Here is a 16,795-nt window from a genome sequence, read left to right as displayed (position 1 = left end):
CTGATAATTTGTCCTCACCTACTGAACTGCGCTCTAGTGTTAGATTTCACAGAAACTGGCCAAAGAGCAGTTGATGTACATTATGTCATGCCAATATATTCTGAACAACTGTATAGGTGAATCTCTTTCTCTGTCATAATGTATACATCTGCATCTGAACTAATAATTCTTGAATACTTCTGTAGCAAAACCAATAAAGTAGTTATTCTCAAGACATGACTGCACTGAATCTTACATAGTCCAAATGGGTTAGAATAATTATGCGTTTGAGTGCTTATTTCTCTCTTTTGACTGTAAGCGGGGCTTTGAATGACTACCTCAGATATAAAATTCTATACTGTAGGTTAGGTTAGATGGCTCTTACCCTATTTATAAAAAGGGTATATATATAAATAGTCAATATCATATGTAGTTGACAGTCTCCCTCATTTGTATAGCTGCTTACTGTCTTAAATTCTAGTTTGGAATTTGTGAATCGTTAATGTCTGGTATATTAATTAGGAATAGGTTTCGTGTCACCTACCTTCAGCAGTCTGTAAGTGTCCTTCTTTATCTAAGCACCCGTTCTGTGCTCTTTCAATAGCCATTGGAGAAATGTCATCAGTTATAGAAGAGTGTTCATTCCATCTAATGTCTAATACTTCTACAGTAAGTTTTTATTTTGGGTAATAGGTATGATTTTGAAGGGAGTTGCCTGATTATCCCCACTTACTTTGGTGTAATTCCCACCACGGAATGGTACAGGAGTACACAAACTGGATTTCTTTCAAATGACAAAAGTAGTTTCCATCTGACATGTCTTAAAGGGGGCATATAAGAAAAATGGGGACAAACATTTTAGCAGGGCTTGTTGTAATAGGACAAGGGGTAATCGTTCTGAACTGAAAGAGGGTAGATTCAGACTAGATCTAAGGAAGACATTTTTTACAGTGAGGTGATGAAACTCTGGTACAGGTTGCACAGAGAGGTGGTAGATGCCCCATCACTGGAAACGTTCAAGGTCAGGTTGGATGGGCCTCTGAGCAACCTGCTTTAGTTGAAGATGTCCCTGCTCATTGCTGGGGGGTTGGACTAGATGACCCTTAAAGGTCCCTTCCAAACCCAAACTGTTCTATGATTCTATGAAACTAAATTAAACAATATGTTCTCGCATCTTTAATGCACCCAGATGGCTAAAGAACATTCATTCCACATCACCCTAAGTAGTCTGAGTAAAGTCTCCAGAGTGTGTGTGGTATGGTTTTCAGATCCTCAGCAGATCAATTAACAGATTGTGCCACACTGATTATTGAAGTGGACAAAGCTGTAAACACTCCTGGAATAAATTGTCTCAGAGAGACAGAGCCAGAAAAGGCTCTGTCTCTCTGAGCACAGAGGCAGACAAAATCACTTCCAAATGACTGAAGTTACATGATGATTCACATTCTCTGTCAGGATCTCATTTTATGCTACTTGCTTTAGGTAATAAATAATATTTCTATATATAATTGAAACGAGACCTGAATAAAATCTGCTGATAATAGAAAGCAGCACAATAAACAAATGATACAGAGAATGTGTAATGTACCTTCCTTACTACACTGTTGTGATGTGTGGGTTTTTTTGTGGTTATTTGCAGAATCGGGAATCCTTGAGCTCAAGCTTAAAGCTCTGATTCTTGATATCATTCATAACATTGATGTGGTGAAGCAGCTGAATCAAGCTCAGGTTCACAACATTGAAGATTGGGCTTGGAAGAAACAGCTGAGATTTTATATGAAAGACCAAAAATGTTACGTTCAGATGGTAGATGCTGAACTCCAATATACTTATGAATACCAGGTGTGGTGTTTTTAATTTTTACTGGGTGGCTTTTATATGTGTCAAACACTTTCTCATTTCACACATGCTGCTGGTTGCCTCCCACTGTTGCCATTTTTTTTAACTTTATTGTGTCCTTAGCATGCTGTTTCATCAAAAAATACTAAAAGATAGAGTAATAATTTTCATTCTTGATATTGATGGGGTAATGTTTTATGGAAAGCAGCTACATTATCATATAAATATTTTCTAATATGCTTGCTACTTTTATATATTAGAGTGCAGTTTCATCTGTGTTGACTCCTTTTCTATAATTCTAAAAAAATGTGCATAATGCTTTAACATTTGATATAAAATCAGGAAAACTTCATAACTGGAAACAAATTCATATACTTAATGAGACAGTAGTCTCGGCTGTTCTGTTATATTTTCACATTAATGACTTAAGAATGAAATTAATGAAATTACATCGTAAATAATTTCTGTCTACAAACCAATATAATTTGTTTTGTTTCTGCAGGGTAATTCCCCTAAACTTGTTTATACACCTTTGACAGATAAGTGTTACCTAACTCTTACTCAGGCTATGAAGATGGGCCTTGGAGGAAATCCCTATGGTCCAGCTGGAACTGGAAAGACAGAATCAGTAAAGGCCTTGGGTGGACTTCTTGGAAGACAAGTATTAGTCTTTAACTGTGATGAGGTGAATATGGTTCTGTATAATTTAGGAGATAGATGTCATAGACTCATAGAATCTTTCTATGCCTATACTTCATAAAGCAATATTATATTCTAGAAATATTTTTGATAACTTGACAGTTTCCATTAGACATTCCATTGTGTATATTTCCAATTATGTATTTTTTAATAGATGGGAAGACAGTCTTTCATTACTTTCGTATTTGAATTTTGATAGTGTTCTTTTTAATTTTAAGGGCATTGATGTGAAGTCGATGGGGCGCATATTTGTGGGCTTAGTGAAGTGTGGTGCCTGGGGCTGTTTTGATGAATTCAATAGACTTGAGGAAGCTGTATTGTCTGCAGTATCCATGCAGATTCAGACAATTCAACATGCATTGAAGAAACATAGTCCTGTATGTGAGATGCTTGGCAAAAAGGTACAGAAAAACTTCCTTATTTTCTTCTTATACAAACAGTCTATAAACAACTGGGTCAAACTTAAAAACTGACTACTGTAACTAAACATAGTCCATCCAACATTTCTCAATACTGTTTCATATGACAATATACTGTAACAATACACTTCTGATGCTAGGTTGAAATGGATCATAATTCTGGAATTTTTATCACTCTGAATCCTGCTGGAAAAGGTTATGGAGGAAGACAAAAACTGCCTGATAACCTCAAACAACTTTTCAGGCCAGTTGCTATGACTCATCCAGACAACGAACTTATTGCAGAAGTGATTTTGTATTCAGAAGGCTTTAAGGATGCTAAAATACTTGGTAGAAAATTAGTGGCTATTTTTAATCTAGCAAGGTAAGCTTTTTTTTTTTTACCTTAGTCATGTTACCTTTCCAATTCTTTTCCCTCCTGCTTTTATTTTAGCATTGAACTTTGTGGCTATGTCACTGCTATCTTGTTTCTTCTCCATCTAGTCTGTGCCAAAGCATGACTGTAGGGATACAATCTACGTATAATTTCTGTTAATTTTCTGTAATATTTTATGACTTGGATATTGCAGAAAGCTATGTGTCAGAAACAAAACTAGACATAAAACCGCAGGTTTAGTCTCATCTAGAATTTTACATTCAATATAGCTCTTATATCTGAATAGTACACCATGCAAATCTCTGTAGATACTAATTTAACTTATAAAATACAAATGTTGCAACATGTTGGGAGGTTCAAGTGTGAAAATTTCTGGAATGCAATTATAATCTCAAGGTGGCAAAGTACTGCTCCCCTATAATGCTTACTAAATATGGATGTAAGCATATGAATGCTCACAGGCATTGTGTTGAATTTAGACTCTTAAAGTTGTTGAAATGCAACCAAATTACTATTTGCTTATAAGTATGCATATTAGAGAGAACAAAGTTCAGAGGTTTTAATTAATGCTGTTAGAGACAATAATAAATTCATTAACTATTGAATATACTTCCTCTGAAAATTTCAGTGTCATTGCTTGTATCTCTGATATATATTACAGGTGGTGCTATGAGTACTCATCAGTTACTCTTACCATATTATGAGCATATTCATTCACCAAACAAAAATTTCAGGTGCTGTCACCTAAAGCTTACTACAGTATTGCTGTTTTTAAATTTAGGGAGCTTCTGACACCACAGCAGCACTATGATTGGGGTTTACGAGCACTGAAGACTGTTTTGAGAGGGTGTGGCAGTCTTCTTCATCAGCTGAAGAAAAGTGAAGCAAAGCAAGAAAGTAAGGTTGACCGTGCCAAAATTTTGATGATTTAGGTTATTGTACAGATATCATTCACTATACCCTTCTGTTTACTGGAGTTTTGAGAAGCCATGGCTTTGATCTGGAGGCAGTTTAGAAAACAAAAAAATATCTGTGAAAGTCTTCCTTCATTAGAAGATCACAAAAGACTATTGTCATATACTATATTGAGCTTTTATATGATAAAAACATAGATACATGACTTTACTCAAAATCATCCCAGATTAATCCTCAAAGACTCTTGTTTTCACTTGGCTTAGGACAGGAAAGTTCACCCTCTGATGCTGTCATTATTCATCAGTCATCAGACCATATTTATTCTATTTGAGGATTGCTAAAATTGTGAGATGGCATTAGATTCATGTTGGTAGACAGGGACAAATATAAGGACAGGTAGAAATGACAGAAATGTGTTGGACTAAAGTGGGTCACTTATTTTTTTAAGATTTTTTTAAATGATTGTTACTGTTTAGATGTTAAATGAGTGGGAACGAAGGCTGTGGGATGGATGAGCATCTCGCATCTTTAGGATACAACTACTGCTTCTTGTTTGCTTGAACAGCATATATCGAAGGAGGTGAGTGATAATATCAGGCCTACCCATGACAAGCTGTGGAATGACACACCAAGGTTAGAAGGATGGGTTTCTAGCAAGGCCCCTCAACCTGTTGCACCAGAGAAAGACTTCAGAGGAATGAAGGGGTGTTCCTTTAAGATGGTGACATACCCGACAGCCCAGCTGAAGTGCCTCTACACCAGTGCATGCAGCGTGAGCAACAAACAGGAGAAGCTGGAAGCCACCATGCTGCTAGAAAGTTGTGACGTGGTCGCCTGTAATGAAACTTGGTGAGATGAGTCCCACAACCGGAGCGTGGCTATCGATGGCTGATCAGAAGGGACAGACGAGGAAGGAAGGGCTGAGGCATAGCCCTCTATATCAAGGAATGGATAGAATGTGAAGAGCTGTCTCTGAGGAATAACCACGAACAGGTCAAAAGATTATGGGTAAGAACTGGGGACTACGGCAACAAAGGGAACCTTGTGGTTGGTGTCTACTACAGGCCACCTGACCAAGGGGAGCCTGTTGATGAAGCCCTCTCACTGCAGGTACAGGAGGCATCGCACTCACAGGCTTTCATCCTGCTGGGGGACTTCACCGCAAAATCTGCTGGAAAAGTAGCATGAGGAGCTGTAGGCAATCCAGGAGACTCCTGGAGTGCATGAAGGATAACTTCCTATGCCAGGTAATAGCCCTACCAGAGGGGATGCCATACTTGACCTGTTGGTCACAACACAAGTGAGCGAATTAGTGATGTCAAGATTGGAGGCAGCCTGGTCTGCAGTGATCATGCACTAGTGGACTTCACAGTCGTGAGGGATATGGGGCAAGCAAAGAGTACAGTCAGGACCTTGAATTTTGGGAAAGCAAAATTCCACCTCTTCAGGGAGTTAGTCATAGGACCCCTTGGGAAACTGCCCCTGGGGACATGGGAGCAGAACAGAGCTGGCAGATCTTTCAGGAGGCTTTCCACAGAGTGCAAGAGCTCTCGATCCCCAGGTGTAAGAGATCGGGAAAGGAAGGCAAGAGACCAGCACGGCTGAGTGGAGACCTGCTGGTCAAATTAAAGGGCAAGAAGGAAATGCACAGGCAGTGGAAGCAGGGACAGGTATCCTGGGATGAGTACAGGGACGCTGCCCGATTGTGTAGGGATGAGGTCAGGAAGGTGAAAGCATGGCTGGAGCTGAACTTGGCAAGGAATGCAAAGAATAATAAGAAGAGCTTCTACAGGTATGTCAACCAGAAAAGGAAGATCAAAGAAAGCATACCCCCCTTGATGAGCAAGACTGGCAAAAACAGATGAGGAAAAGGCTGAGGTACTCAATGACTTCTTTGCCTCAGTCTTCACTGGCAGTGCCTCTTCCCACACCTCTTGAACAGATGGACTGCAAGATGGGGACTGTAGGAGCAAAACCCCTCCCACTGTAAGAGAAGATTGGGTTCAAGACCACCTGAGGAATGTCAACATACACAAGTCTATGGGACCTGATGAGATGCATCCCAGAGTCCTGAGGGAACTGGATGATGTAGCTGCCAAGCCACTCTCCATGATAGTTGAAAAGTCCTGGCAGTCAGGTGAAGTCGCTGGAGACTGGAAAAAGGGAAACATGGCACCCAGTTTTAAAAAGGATTGAAAGGATGACCCTGGGAACTACCAACCCATCAGCCTCACCTCTGTGCCTGGGAAGATCATGGAAAAGAACCTCCTAGAAGCTATGCTAAGGCACATGGAGGACAGGGAGGTGATTCAAGACAGCCAGCATGGCTTCACCAAGGAGAAGTCCTGCCTGACCAACATAGTGGCCTTCTAGGATGGAGTGACCACACCAGTGGAGAAGGGAAGAGCTACGGATGTCGTCTGTCTGGACTTGTGTAAGGCCTTTGACATGGTCCCCCACAACATCCTTCTCTCTAAATTGGAGAGATATGGATTTGATAGGTAGACTGTTGGGTGGGTGAGGAATTGGTTGGATGGTGGCATCCATAGAGGGTAGTGGTCAATGGCTCGACATCCAGATGGAGACTGGTGATGAGTGGAATCCTGCAGGCGTCTGTCTTGGGACCAGTACTTTTTTAGTATCTTCATCAATGACATAGACAATGGGATTGAGTGCACCCTCAGCAAGTTTGCAGATGACACCAAGCTGAGTGGTACAGTTGACATGCCTGAGGGATGGGATGCCATCCAGAGGGATGTGAACGATCTTGAGGAATGGGCCCATGTGAACCTCATGAAGTTCAGCAAGGCCAAGGGCAGGGTCCTGCACATAGGTGGGGGCAACCCCTGGTATCAGTGCAGGCTGGATGATGAAGGTATCGAGAGCAGCCTGCTGAGAAGGACTTGGGGGATGCTGGTTCATGAAAAGCTGGGCACGAGCTGGCAATGTACAATTGTAGCCTAGAAGGCCAACCGCATCCTGGGCTACATCAAATGAAGTGCGTCCAGCGGGTCGAGGGAGGTGATTCTGCCCCTTTGCTTTGCTCTTGTGATACCCCAGCTGGAGTACTGTGTCTAGCTTTGGGGCCCTCAGCACAGGAAAGACATGGACCTGTTGGAGCGGGTCCAGAGGAGGGCCACCAAAATGATCAGCGGGATGGAACACACCACTGCTATGAGGACAGGCTGAGAGTTGGGGTTGTTCAGCCTGAAAAAGAGAAGGCTCTGGGAAGACCTTATTGAAGCCTTCCGGTACTTAAAGGGAGCTGATAAGAAAGATGGGGACAGAATTTTCAGCAGGGCCCATTGCGATGGGACAAGGGGTAATGGTTTTAAACTACAAGAGGGTAGATTTAGACAAGATATAAGGAAGAAATTTTTTGCAATGTGGATAGTGTGCCACTCTCACCTACCAGAAAGGCAGTAGATGCCCCATTGCTGGAGCCATTCCAGGTCAGGTTGTATGCGGCTCTGAGCAACCTGGTCTAGTTGAAGATGACCTTAAAAGGTCCCTTCTAACACAAACTATTCTATGATTCTATGATATCTGAAAGTTTTGAGAGATAGCCTTGGTTTACAAATCTTGGCATAACAAATAGTTGACAACTTTAAATAATTCATAATTGTTTTTAGTTTGGAGCTGCCAAAGAAACATTACCAGCAGTGTGTTTTAAGGCACATTCCTATCACTGTTCCTTGCTATAACTTTTGAGCTTCATGTTTAGATATGTGAAATTTCTGAAATTTGTTTGCTCTGGTTTAAAATAGAATTTTCAAGAACCCTGTGAAAGGCAAGATGGATGGATTTAGCTTACGATTTAAACCCAGGGGTTTTTCTTTGGTTGGGTTTTTTTTTGTCTTTTTTTCTCTAAACTTGAGAAGCTTAAGATATTTCCAACAAATGCTGTTTCCCATTTCTTAATGTTTGCTTGTATTGTTGAGTCAAAATCCTGTGGCATGTCAAAATGTTGGCCATGTTTTGAAATGCTGCTTAGATTTTGTATTACTTCCTGTAGTAAAGCAGTTCAACCTTTCTAAATCAAGTTCCTTAATGTTATTGGTTTTCCTCTTAACCATTTATCTTGTATTTGTAAAATTTGCCTCTAGAAACATTTGCATGTAAGACATTGTTCAGGATGAAAAACCTTAAACTTTTTCCAAATTCTAGAAGGGTATACTAATCCTTAACCTCTGGAACATTTGGGAAAAAGGCTCATGGAACAGCAAGGTTAGGGAATGGACACTTTCTGTCCCTTTTGTTGTATTTGTGCTATAGTGCATTCTGGTTTGGGGCAATCATGCATTCAGAAGGAGTGCAGAAACACAGGATGATTTTCACCTCTAGTTCCTAGCCCTGTTCTCTGAAAATGTACATGTTGTACATGAGAAAGTAATTTGATTAAAAAAACCAAAAACCCAGGGGTCACAGCTGTGTGCCTTTCCCATCTTGAGTACCTATTTTTCTGGCAGACTAAAGCTTTCTTGGACCTGTTTTCATTCTGGTCCCAGAACACTTACATTTGCACGATACTTCAGATTCAGGAGGAGTTGTGGAGAGTGTTTACTTCTGGAATATTCATAGTTAATTAGGATGCACTTGGGAGATGTGACTTCAAACTGCCTCTGGCAGAGTAAGGTCTAGAATCCAGGTCCTTAATTTCTTTCATGAGTGCTTGAGCAAGTAAGCTATTGTGCATTGCTGCCCTTAGTCCCACTTTAATCTTTAGACTGTTATGTATTATCTGTCCAGCATCATAACCATCTTCTATCTGTAGAGAATGCATTTGTTAAGCATATATGATACTTCCAATAAGACAGTCCTCTAACTGTAGAGTGGTACATGAACTGGAATGTAGTTTGCGCTGTGATTCCACCTTCAGCATCTTGGCAGTATGGGCTCAAGTGCCGATCTATTCCAAGGGAAAAAAAGATATAACAAACAGCTTAAACTGATCTGTCTTACTTGCTTTTATTTCCAGTTAATGAAAGTCACATGGTTGTTCAAGCTCTGCGGCTTAATACCATGTCAAAGCTTACATTTGCAGACTGCGCACGTTTTGATGCACTGGTTAAAGATGTATTTCCTGGCATTGACTTTAAAGATGTAGAGTATGCTGAGTTAACTACAGCTTTACGACAAGTCTTTGAAGAAGCAAACTTGGAAATTATAAGCACCCAGGTAAACATCAACTACAGCAACAAAACAATACGAGTTATTCTGAATTAGAACTGATTAATATTACATTCATTTGACTCATTTCTGTTTACTTTTGAAAGAAATCTTTTATAAAAAAGTGAGAATAACTAATAGATTCTAATTACATGTATATAAAAAAAGTAGATGTGTGTGTTTGAAGCATGGTAGATCAGTTGTGTAACTGACATAAAAATAGTGCAAGGAAAATCAAGATGTGAACATTTGACACAGTTTTATTCAAGCCAGGTACAAATGCCAATGAACGTTTTGGACAGTGAAATAATTAAATATGTGAATATTTGGTTTTATCAAGAAGTTCTGTGTCTCATTTATATTTATTAATTGTAGGGCTGGATGAAGTTTTGTGACTAAAGGTTCATTAATTTCTCAGCAAAAATATGCCCAAAGAGGGCTGATATTTTTATATTTGTAATTTAGTGAAATGCTTCTAACATGAAAAATAAGGTTCTTGGTATTCTTTAGTATCATAATTTTAATTACATCTGCAAATACCTATTGTTTCAAACATAAAATTGTAGAAACAAAGTGCATGCAAATTAGATTGGAAAAACATTAAAAAAGAATATGATTGATTTAGCTTTACAACTTCATATAGCCATTATCTCTTTTATTACCTAGATCAAGAAAGCTTTGGAATTATACGAACAACTACGTCAAAGAATGGGTGTAGTTATTGTAGGTCCAAGTGGTGGAGGGAAATCAACACTTTGGCGGATGTTAAAGACAGCACTTAGTAAAACTGGCAAAGTAGTGAAACAGTATACTATGAATCCCAAAGCTATGCCTCGACATCAATTGCTAGGCCACATTGACATGGATACCAGAGAATGGTCTGATGGCGTGCTTACAAATAGTGCTCGACAAGTAGTACGAGAGCCCCGAGGTATGTTTGTAAGGGAGTTACACATCATTAAGCTTAAATTACTGAAATTGTTTATTTTCAGTTACATTTTTATATTGTGTTATTATTTGTGGATGGCATAAAATAAGAAAAACTTTTGGTGACATAGTCAAGAACACGTATAGATACTTTCCAAATTTTGTGATAAGAAAGCAAAAATAGACTGCAGAAGGTAAAGCATGTAAGGAATATCTTCACAGATCTTATATTTAAGTTACAATGAAGAAAGAGCATTAAATAGTGTCAAAATAGCAAGGGGCAATATTCTTTAAGTGTTTTTCTTGGGTTTGATATTTTATTTTTCTGTCTGGAAATAGATGTTACTTCATGGATAATTTGTGATGGTGATATTGATCCTGAATGGATTGAATCTTTGAATTCCGTTTTGGATGACAACAGGTTGTTGACTATGCCCAGTGGAGAAAGAATTCAATTTGGCTCTAATGTCAACTTTATATTTGAAACTCATGACCTTAGCTGTGCCTCTCCTGCTACAATATCTCGAATGGGAATGATCTTTCTGAGGTAAGTCACAGGAACATTACATACTTCTAAAGTAACCAAATATACTTACTTTTCTTGAAAGACAGCCTAAAGTGGATGGAGCAACTTAATTACTTGCTTACACTTATGAAACAAATCACTGGGGGAGTTTGCTTTAGGTTGCATGTCCCTTCTGTGCTGTCATGTTATAATCTTTTGGCTAATATATCTCAAACTTTGTGAAAGAGACATGGTGGAATTTTTTTTTTTTTTTGTGAGTGACCATTAGAGACCCCAAATATTAATTAGAAATTCTTGTTAAAGTATTTCCCTAAAGCTTTCCTGGAATTTTGTTGTTCCTTTGAATCTGTCTATGTGAAGATGTAGATGCCTTGTATTTGTTTGAATCTTGTTTTGTTTTGGTTTGACTTAGTGATGAAGATACAGATCTTAATTCTCTAATAAAGTCTTGGCTAAGAAGTCAGCCTGAAGAATGCAGATACAATCTTGAAAATTGGATTGGGGACTATTTTGAAAAGGCTTTAAACTGGGTTGTGAAGAAGGTTAGTAAATGAATAATTAATCAAATTTCAGCTTCTGTTAAGGAAGATGCATTTTTTTAGTTTAACACTGAAGAGATCATTCATATTAATTTTTAAATTTTAAGTAAAGAATCTCGGTGCTTTTTTGATAGGTATTTTCATAACAAGACTAATACTGGAACTATTCTAATCAGTTTCCAAACACTGATTGCTGTACTTCAAGTTTTGAAACATTTAATACAATTTTAACTAATGAAATGCATGTATTTCTGTGAAACTTAGTATCTGTCTTTATGTGTGCCATCGTTTAACCCCAGCTGGCAACCCAAGCACCATGCAGCCGCTCGCTCACTCCTCCCGGTGGGATAATGGAGAGAATCAGAAGAGTAAAAGTGAGGAAACTCAGGGTTGAGATAAAGACAGTTTAATAGGTAAAGAAAAAGCCAACAACCCCATGCAACGCTACAGGCTTGTGGAAGAGTGGCTGGAGAGCTGCCCAGCAGAAAAGGACCTGGGGGTGCTGGTTGACAGCCGGCTGAACATGAGCCAACAGTGTGCCCAGGTGGCCAAGGCGGCCAACAGCGTCCTGGCCTGTATCAGAAATAGTGTGGCCAGCAGGAGTTGTAAGTGATTGTGCCCCTGTACTTGGCACTGGTGAGGCCGCACCTTGAATACTGTGTTTGGTTTTGGGCCCCTCACTACAAGAAGGACGTTGAGGTGCTGGAGCGTGTCCAGAGAAGAGCAACGAAGCTGGTGAGGGGTCTGGAGCACAAGTCTTATGAGGAGCAGCTGAGGGAACTGGGGTTGTTTAGTCTGGAGAAGAGGAGGCTGAGGGGAGACCTCATTGCTCTCTATAACTACCTGAAAGGGGGTTGTGGTGAGGTGGGTATTGGTCTCTTGTCTCAACTAACTAGTGATAGGATGAGAGGAAATGGCTTCAAGTTGTGCCAGGGGAGGTTTAGACTGGATGTCAGGAAAAATATCTTTACTGAGAGAGTGGTCAAACATTGGCACAGGCTGCCCAGGGGGGTGGTGCAGTCACCATCACTGGAAGTGTTCAAAAAACGTGTGGACGAGGCACTTCGGGACATGGTTTAGTGGGCATGGTGGTGTTGGGTTGATGGTTGGACTTGATGATCTTAAAGGTCATTGCCAACATTAATGATTCTGTGATCAATACATAGGCTGGAATTAAAAATTCCAAATCAATACTTAAAAATAATTCCATGTCAAATGAATTTTCTAGAACAGCAGCAGTGTTGAAATCTTTCATCATTTGTGGAAGTGTCAAAGAGCAATGAGTAATAGTCTGCTAGCAATACATCAGTTTATTTTTAAGAATTTATTTAAATCTGCTGCAACTTGCAATTTACAGAATGACTCTGTGGTAGAAACAAGTTTAGTTGGAACCGTCATGAATGGACTGTCTCATCTTCATGGGTGTACTGCACATGGAGAGTTTATTATTAACTTGTTACGTGGTCTTGGTGGCAATCTGAACATGAAATCACGACAAGAATTTGCAAAAGAGGTAATAATCTTTTTCAGCAAGTTTATTAAAAATTTCTCAGTATATATAGTAGTGATTTTCTGTCTCCTAACAATGCAGATTTACAATAATAGAATATCTGTGCTCTAATTTGTTTGCAATTTGTGTTGTCTATAGGGAAATAGCTGAGAAGTAAAGGAATGTTTAATGTGTCACTGATACACTGCTAAGTGCATCCAGCCACATGTGCTGTGCCAAGAGAGAGAGAGTGGCTTCTGTCCATACCTCTTTATGCAAGGACCCACTATAGCAGACTCTGTGTGTGTACATGTATTGTGTATATGTAATCCAGGTTTATTTTGTGGGTTTTTTTCTGTTCAGAATGCTTGAAATAATAATGTGAGGGCTTTGTTGCACCACCTCACCAGAGAGGTGTTCTTACAGCATTATTTTGAGGTTATGTGTTGTATCTGCTGGGGTGTGGTTCTGTCTGTGTAGACTTTTGAGGGCACAAGGACTAGGGAATAGTATTGGAAAACTATGTGGGTATACTGGTCCCTAGTGTCTACAGAAGGCTGACCCTGGAGGTAGTTATCTCCACAGTCACACTTGGGTTTTGTGTTGGAGAGAAGGAAGTACTTCCTTCCAAAAGACAGCCTGGAGCTATAACATACATACAGGGCAGATGGTAAAGGTTTAGACTCAGCTTCTGGAATTAGCTATCAATGCATGTGAAGGCATTACTTGTTCTTATGATTATTATTAAGTATGTTGCCTAATATGAAAACATGTTTATATAAAGCTTTTCTAAATACAGTTTATTTTATGTTCTTTATATTATGAAAAAGTAATATGTGGAAGAGTAATATGTTACTGTTTAGTTAAGGACTTAATCATAAAACATATGAATAACATGATTGAATTTTCAAAGGCAGCCTTAAAACTATCAAATTGAAGGTTTAAATGTTTGATTTTACAGAAGTATTCTTTGAACATTCTTTAGATTAGCTTAAAATTATAGATCTTGTCATTAGGAATATGAATTTAACAGAAGCTTTATTTTAACTTTTTTTTAAAGATCTTCAGTTGGGCACAAGAATCTCCACCAGATCCGAGGAAGCCCCTGGACACATATTATGACACTGACACTGGACAGCTAATGCTGTATCAGCTGAAAAAACCTGAAAATCTAACAGCTGATGACTTCAGTAATCTCCAAACACTTCCTGTCATTCAAACCCCTGACATGCAAAGAGGTTTAGATTACTTTAGACCCTGGCTAGATTTTAACAATAAGCAGCCATTTCTTCTTGTGGGCCCTGAAGGATGTGGAAAGGGGTAAAAACTGTTTCCTATTTTAAGCAAAATATACTTCTAGGTATTTGACAAAAATTGTAATATTTTGTTATAATGGTTTTATCATACGACTTTCTGATAGAATATCACTTGTTTAGGTTACTAATGAAACATAGGTTCGGTAGTGGCAAATAGGGGTAAATTCTTATGAAGAAGGTTCAGACTGCCACTATGCATCTAAGACATCTGAATGAGGCTTTTAGATATGAAACAGGACCTTTGGAAAACCTGTGCTGTCACAGAGCAACAACTGAAAGGCACATGAGGTATCCAGTCTCATCTCAAGAGGCACTAGATGCTTGTGTGCAGGCAACTGAATTTAGATCATCCTGTTGCCTGTCTTAGGTTCCTTATTTAGATAGTTTGGATCGCTATATACAAGATATTTAGGCTAGGTATTTGTTTTGTGTAGCTGTATCATACACTTCTATTGGATTTCTTGAATGGAAAATATTACAATTTTAAAGGTAAGAATGTTTAATTCAGCAAACCTCGTGCATCATCTATTACATTAATACAGTATATAGTATATGCATTTTAAATCAAAAACTACAATATCTTTGGATATATGGTATTTTAATGCATTTATGTATTACTTATATGTATGTAAACATTTGCTTTTTTAGGATGCTGCTTCATTATGCATTTTCTCAACTCCGATCCAGTCAGATTGCTACCATTCATTGCAGTGCACAAACTACTTCTCAACATCTTCTACAAAAATTAAGTCAAACTTGCATTGTAATCAGTACAAACACTGGGCGAGTATACAGACCAAAGGACTGTGAAAGACTTGTGTTGTACTTAAAGGATATCAATCTACCCAAACCTGATAAATGGGGAACAAGCACTCTCGTAGCTTTTCTACAGCAGGTGAACACTTGTGTGTTATTTATAAAGAGATTTAAGTGTACTGGAAATAGTTTAGTGTATACAGGAAATACCAACATTAATTGTCAGAGTTAACATCCTACATCTGCATTGACATGAGTTTTGTTTGTACTTTGATGGAATATGTAGGTGTCAGACAGAAATAAGATACCATTTTCATTTGTCTTATATACATAAGTAAATGAAGACAGTGCTTGCCTTAACGAGTTATAATGCAGTAGGCATATAAGACAAGAAAATCATAAGGAGTGGTCAGCATGGATTCACCAAGGGCAAGTCATGCTTGACCAACTTGATAAACTTCTATAATGAAATGACAGACCTGGTAGACGAGGGGAGAGCTGAAATCTACGTGGATTTCACTAACGCCATTGATTCTGTCTCCCAAAATATCCTCACAGAAAAGCTGTTGATGGATGGGCTGGATAAGCAGATAGTGAGGTGGTTGAAAAGGGGCTGAACAGCCAGGCCCAGAGGGTAGTGATCAGTGGCACAAAGACTAGTTGTAAGCCATTTTACAACAACTAGTACAAGGCTAGTTGTTTAACATCTTCATTAATGATCTGGACAATGGGGCAGAGGGTACCCTCAGCAAGTTTGCAGCTGACACCATACTGGGAGGAGTAGTATATCTCTGGCAATTAAGAAAACAGTAAAAATGGTATATTTCTCTTTCTTTTTTTAATGATACTCTGTTGGCATTCTTTTAATGAAATAGTTATTTAATTATTAAAGGTTCTTACATATCAAGGATTTTACGATGAAAATCTGGAATGGGTTGGCTTAGAAAACATCCAAATTGTCGCTTCCATGTCTGCTGGAGGAACATTAGGAAGACATAAACTTACCTCCAGATTTACTTCTATTGTTCGTCTCTGTGCAATTGAGTAAGTATGTGAAAATTAGTTTGACTCTCAGAACTCAGATTCAGCCTCTGTTATAAACAGAGGGCCCTTGCTCAATTTAGTCTTTATGAAGATGTGTCTGCTTTCTGCAGCTTTATATTAAGGTGCTGTTTGGTTACAAAATTAGAGAAATTGAAAAGAAGTTTGTTTGGTTTTAAGTTTGAACAGAATTACAGATGTATTTAGAAAATTTCTGAGGGTGACCTATTGCAAAATAATAATTTTACTTAGCTTCTAAATGTAGATGCTATTCATTGACATTTCTCAGCAATATGTATAAAATTTTAATCTTTTTAATAAAAAAAATTAACAATTATAATCCATAAGGATTACTTTTTTTTTTCCTTTGTAGCTATCCAGAAAGAGACCAACTGCAAACTATTTGTAGTGCCTACTTGGAACCTATACTACAGAAAAACCTAAAGAATCACCCTGTTTGGGGTTCTTTACCAAAAATACATCAGCTAGCAGGATCTATGGTTCAAGTATATGAACAGGTATGGAAATATAATTTCTTTTTTCAAGGAGAATTCAGATTTTTTGATATTAACAAGAGAATAAAAAGGTTTATCAGTATTAAAATCCAAGTTTGTATCTTTTTTGTAATGTTGATATCAATTTTAGAGCTACTTATTTGCAGAGAATTCTAGGTCTTAGAGGCAAACTGAGTAAGCGGTAAGTGCTTTTGCTTTCCCACATATTGGATGATTTTGGCAAGGGTCTTAACCAGCTATGCTTTCAGTTGCTGAGTTATAAAATGTGGATAGTAGTATTTTCCTACTTA

The 16,795-nt window shown here is 38.5% G+C and overlaps 1 protein-coding gene across 1 annotated transcript in view; it reads left to right on the top strand.

The window, feature by feature from the left end:
* DYNC2H1 (dynein cytoplasmic 2 heavy chain 1) overlaps positions 1 to 16,795 on the top strand; it is a gene marked incomplete at both ends in the record, with an annotated part of 192,488 nt that overhangs the window by 30,186 nt on the left and 145,507 nt on the right. Inside the window, 14 exons of the mRNA XM_082012188.1 lie at positions 1,619 to 1,821; positions 2,321 to 2,503; positions 2,736 to 2,918; positions 3,077 to 3,300; positions 4,094 to 4,209; positions 9,206 to 9,405; positions 10,063 to 10,327; positions 10,663 to 10,870; positions 11,262 to 11,391; positions 12,746 to 12,901; positions 13,938 to 14,197; positions 14,842 to 15,088; positions 15,842 to 15,993; positions 16,364 to 16,508. Coding sequence (XP_081868314.1) covers positions 1,619 to 1,821; positions 2,321 to 2,503; positions 2,736 to 2,918; positions 3,077 to 3,300; positions 4,094 to 4,209; positions 9,206 to 9,405; positions 10,063 to 10,327; positions 10,663 to 10,870; positions 11,262 to 11,391; positions 12,746 to 12,901; positions 13,938 to 14,197; positions 14,842 to 15,088; positions 15,842 to 15,993; positions 16,364 to 16,508 — 2,672 coding nt within the window. The remainder of the gene's footprint in view (positions 1 to 1,618; positions 1,822 to 2,320; positions 2,504 to 2,735; positions 2,919 to 3,076; positions 3,301 to 4,093; positions 4,210 to 9,205; positions 9,406 to 10,062; positions 10,328 to 10,662; positions 10,871 to 11,261; positions 11,392 to 12,745; positions 12,902 to 13,937; positions 14,198 to 14,841; positions 15,089 to 15,841; positions 15,994 to 16,363; positions 16,509 to 16,795) is intronic.

The sequence above is a fragment of the Phaethon aethereus genome (assembly GCF_964289735.1).
Source record: "Phaethon aethereus genome assembly, chromosome: 1".
NCBI classification, from domain to species: domain Eukaryota; kingdom Metazoa; phylum Chordata; class Aves; order Phaethontiformes; family Phaethontidae; genus Phaethon; species Phaethon aethereus.
The sequence above is the reverse complement of the archived record's forward strand: the minus strand, read 5'-3'. Positions and strand labels throughout refer to the sequence as shown.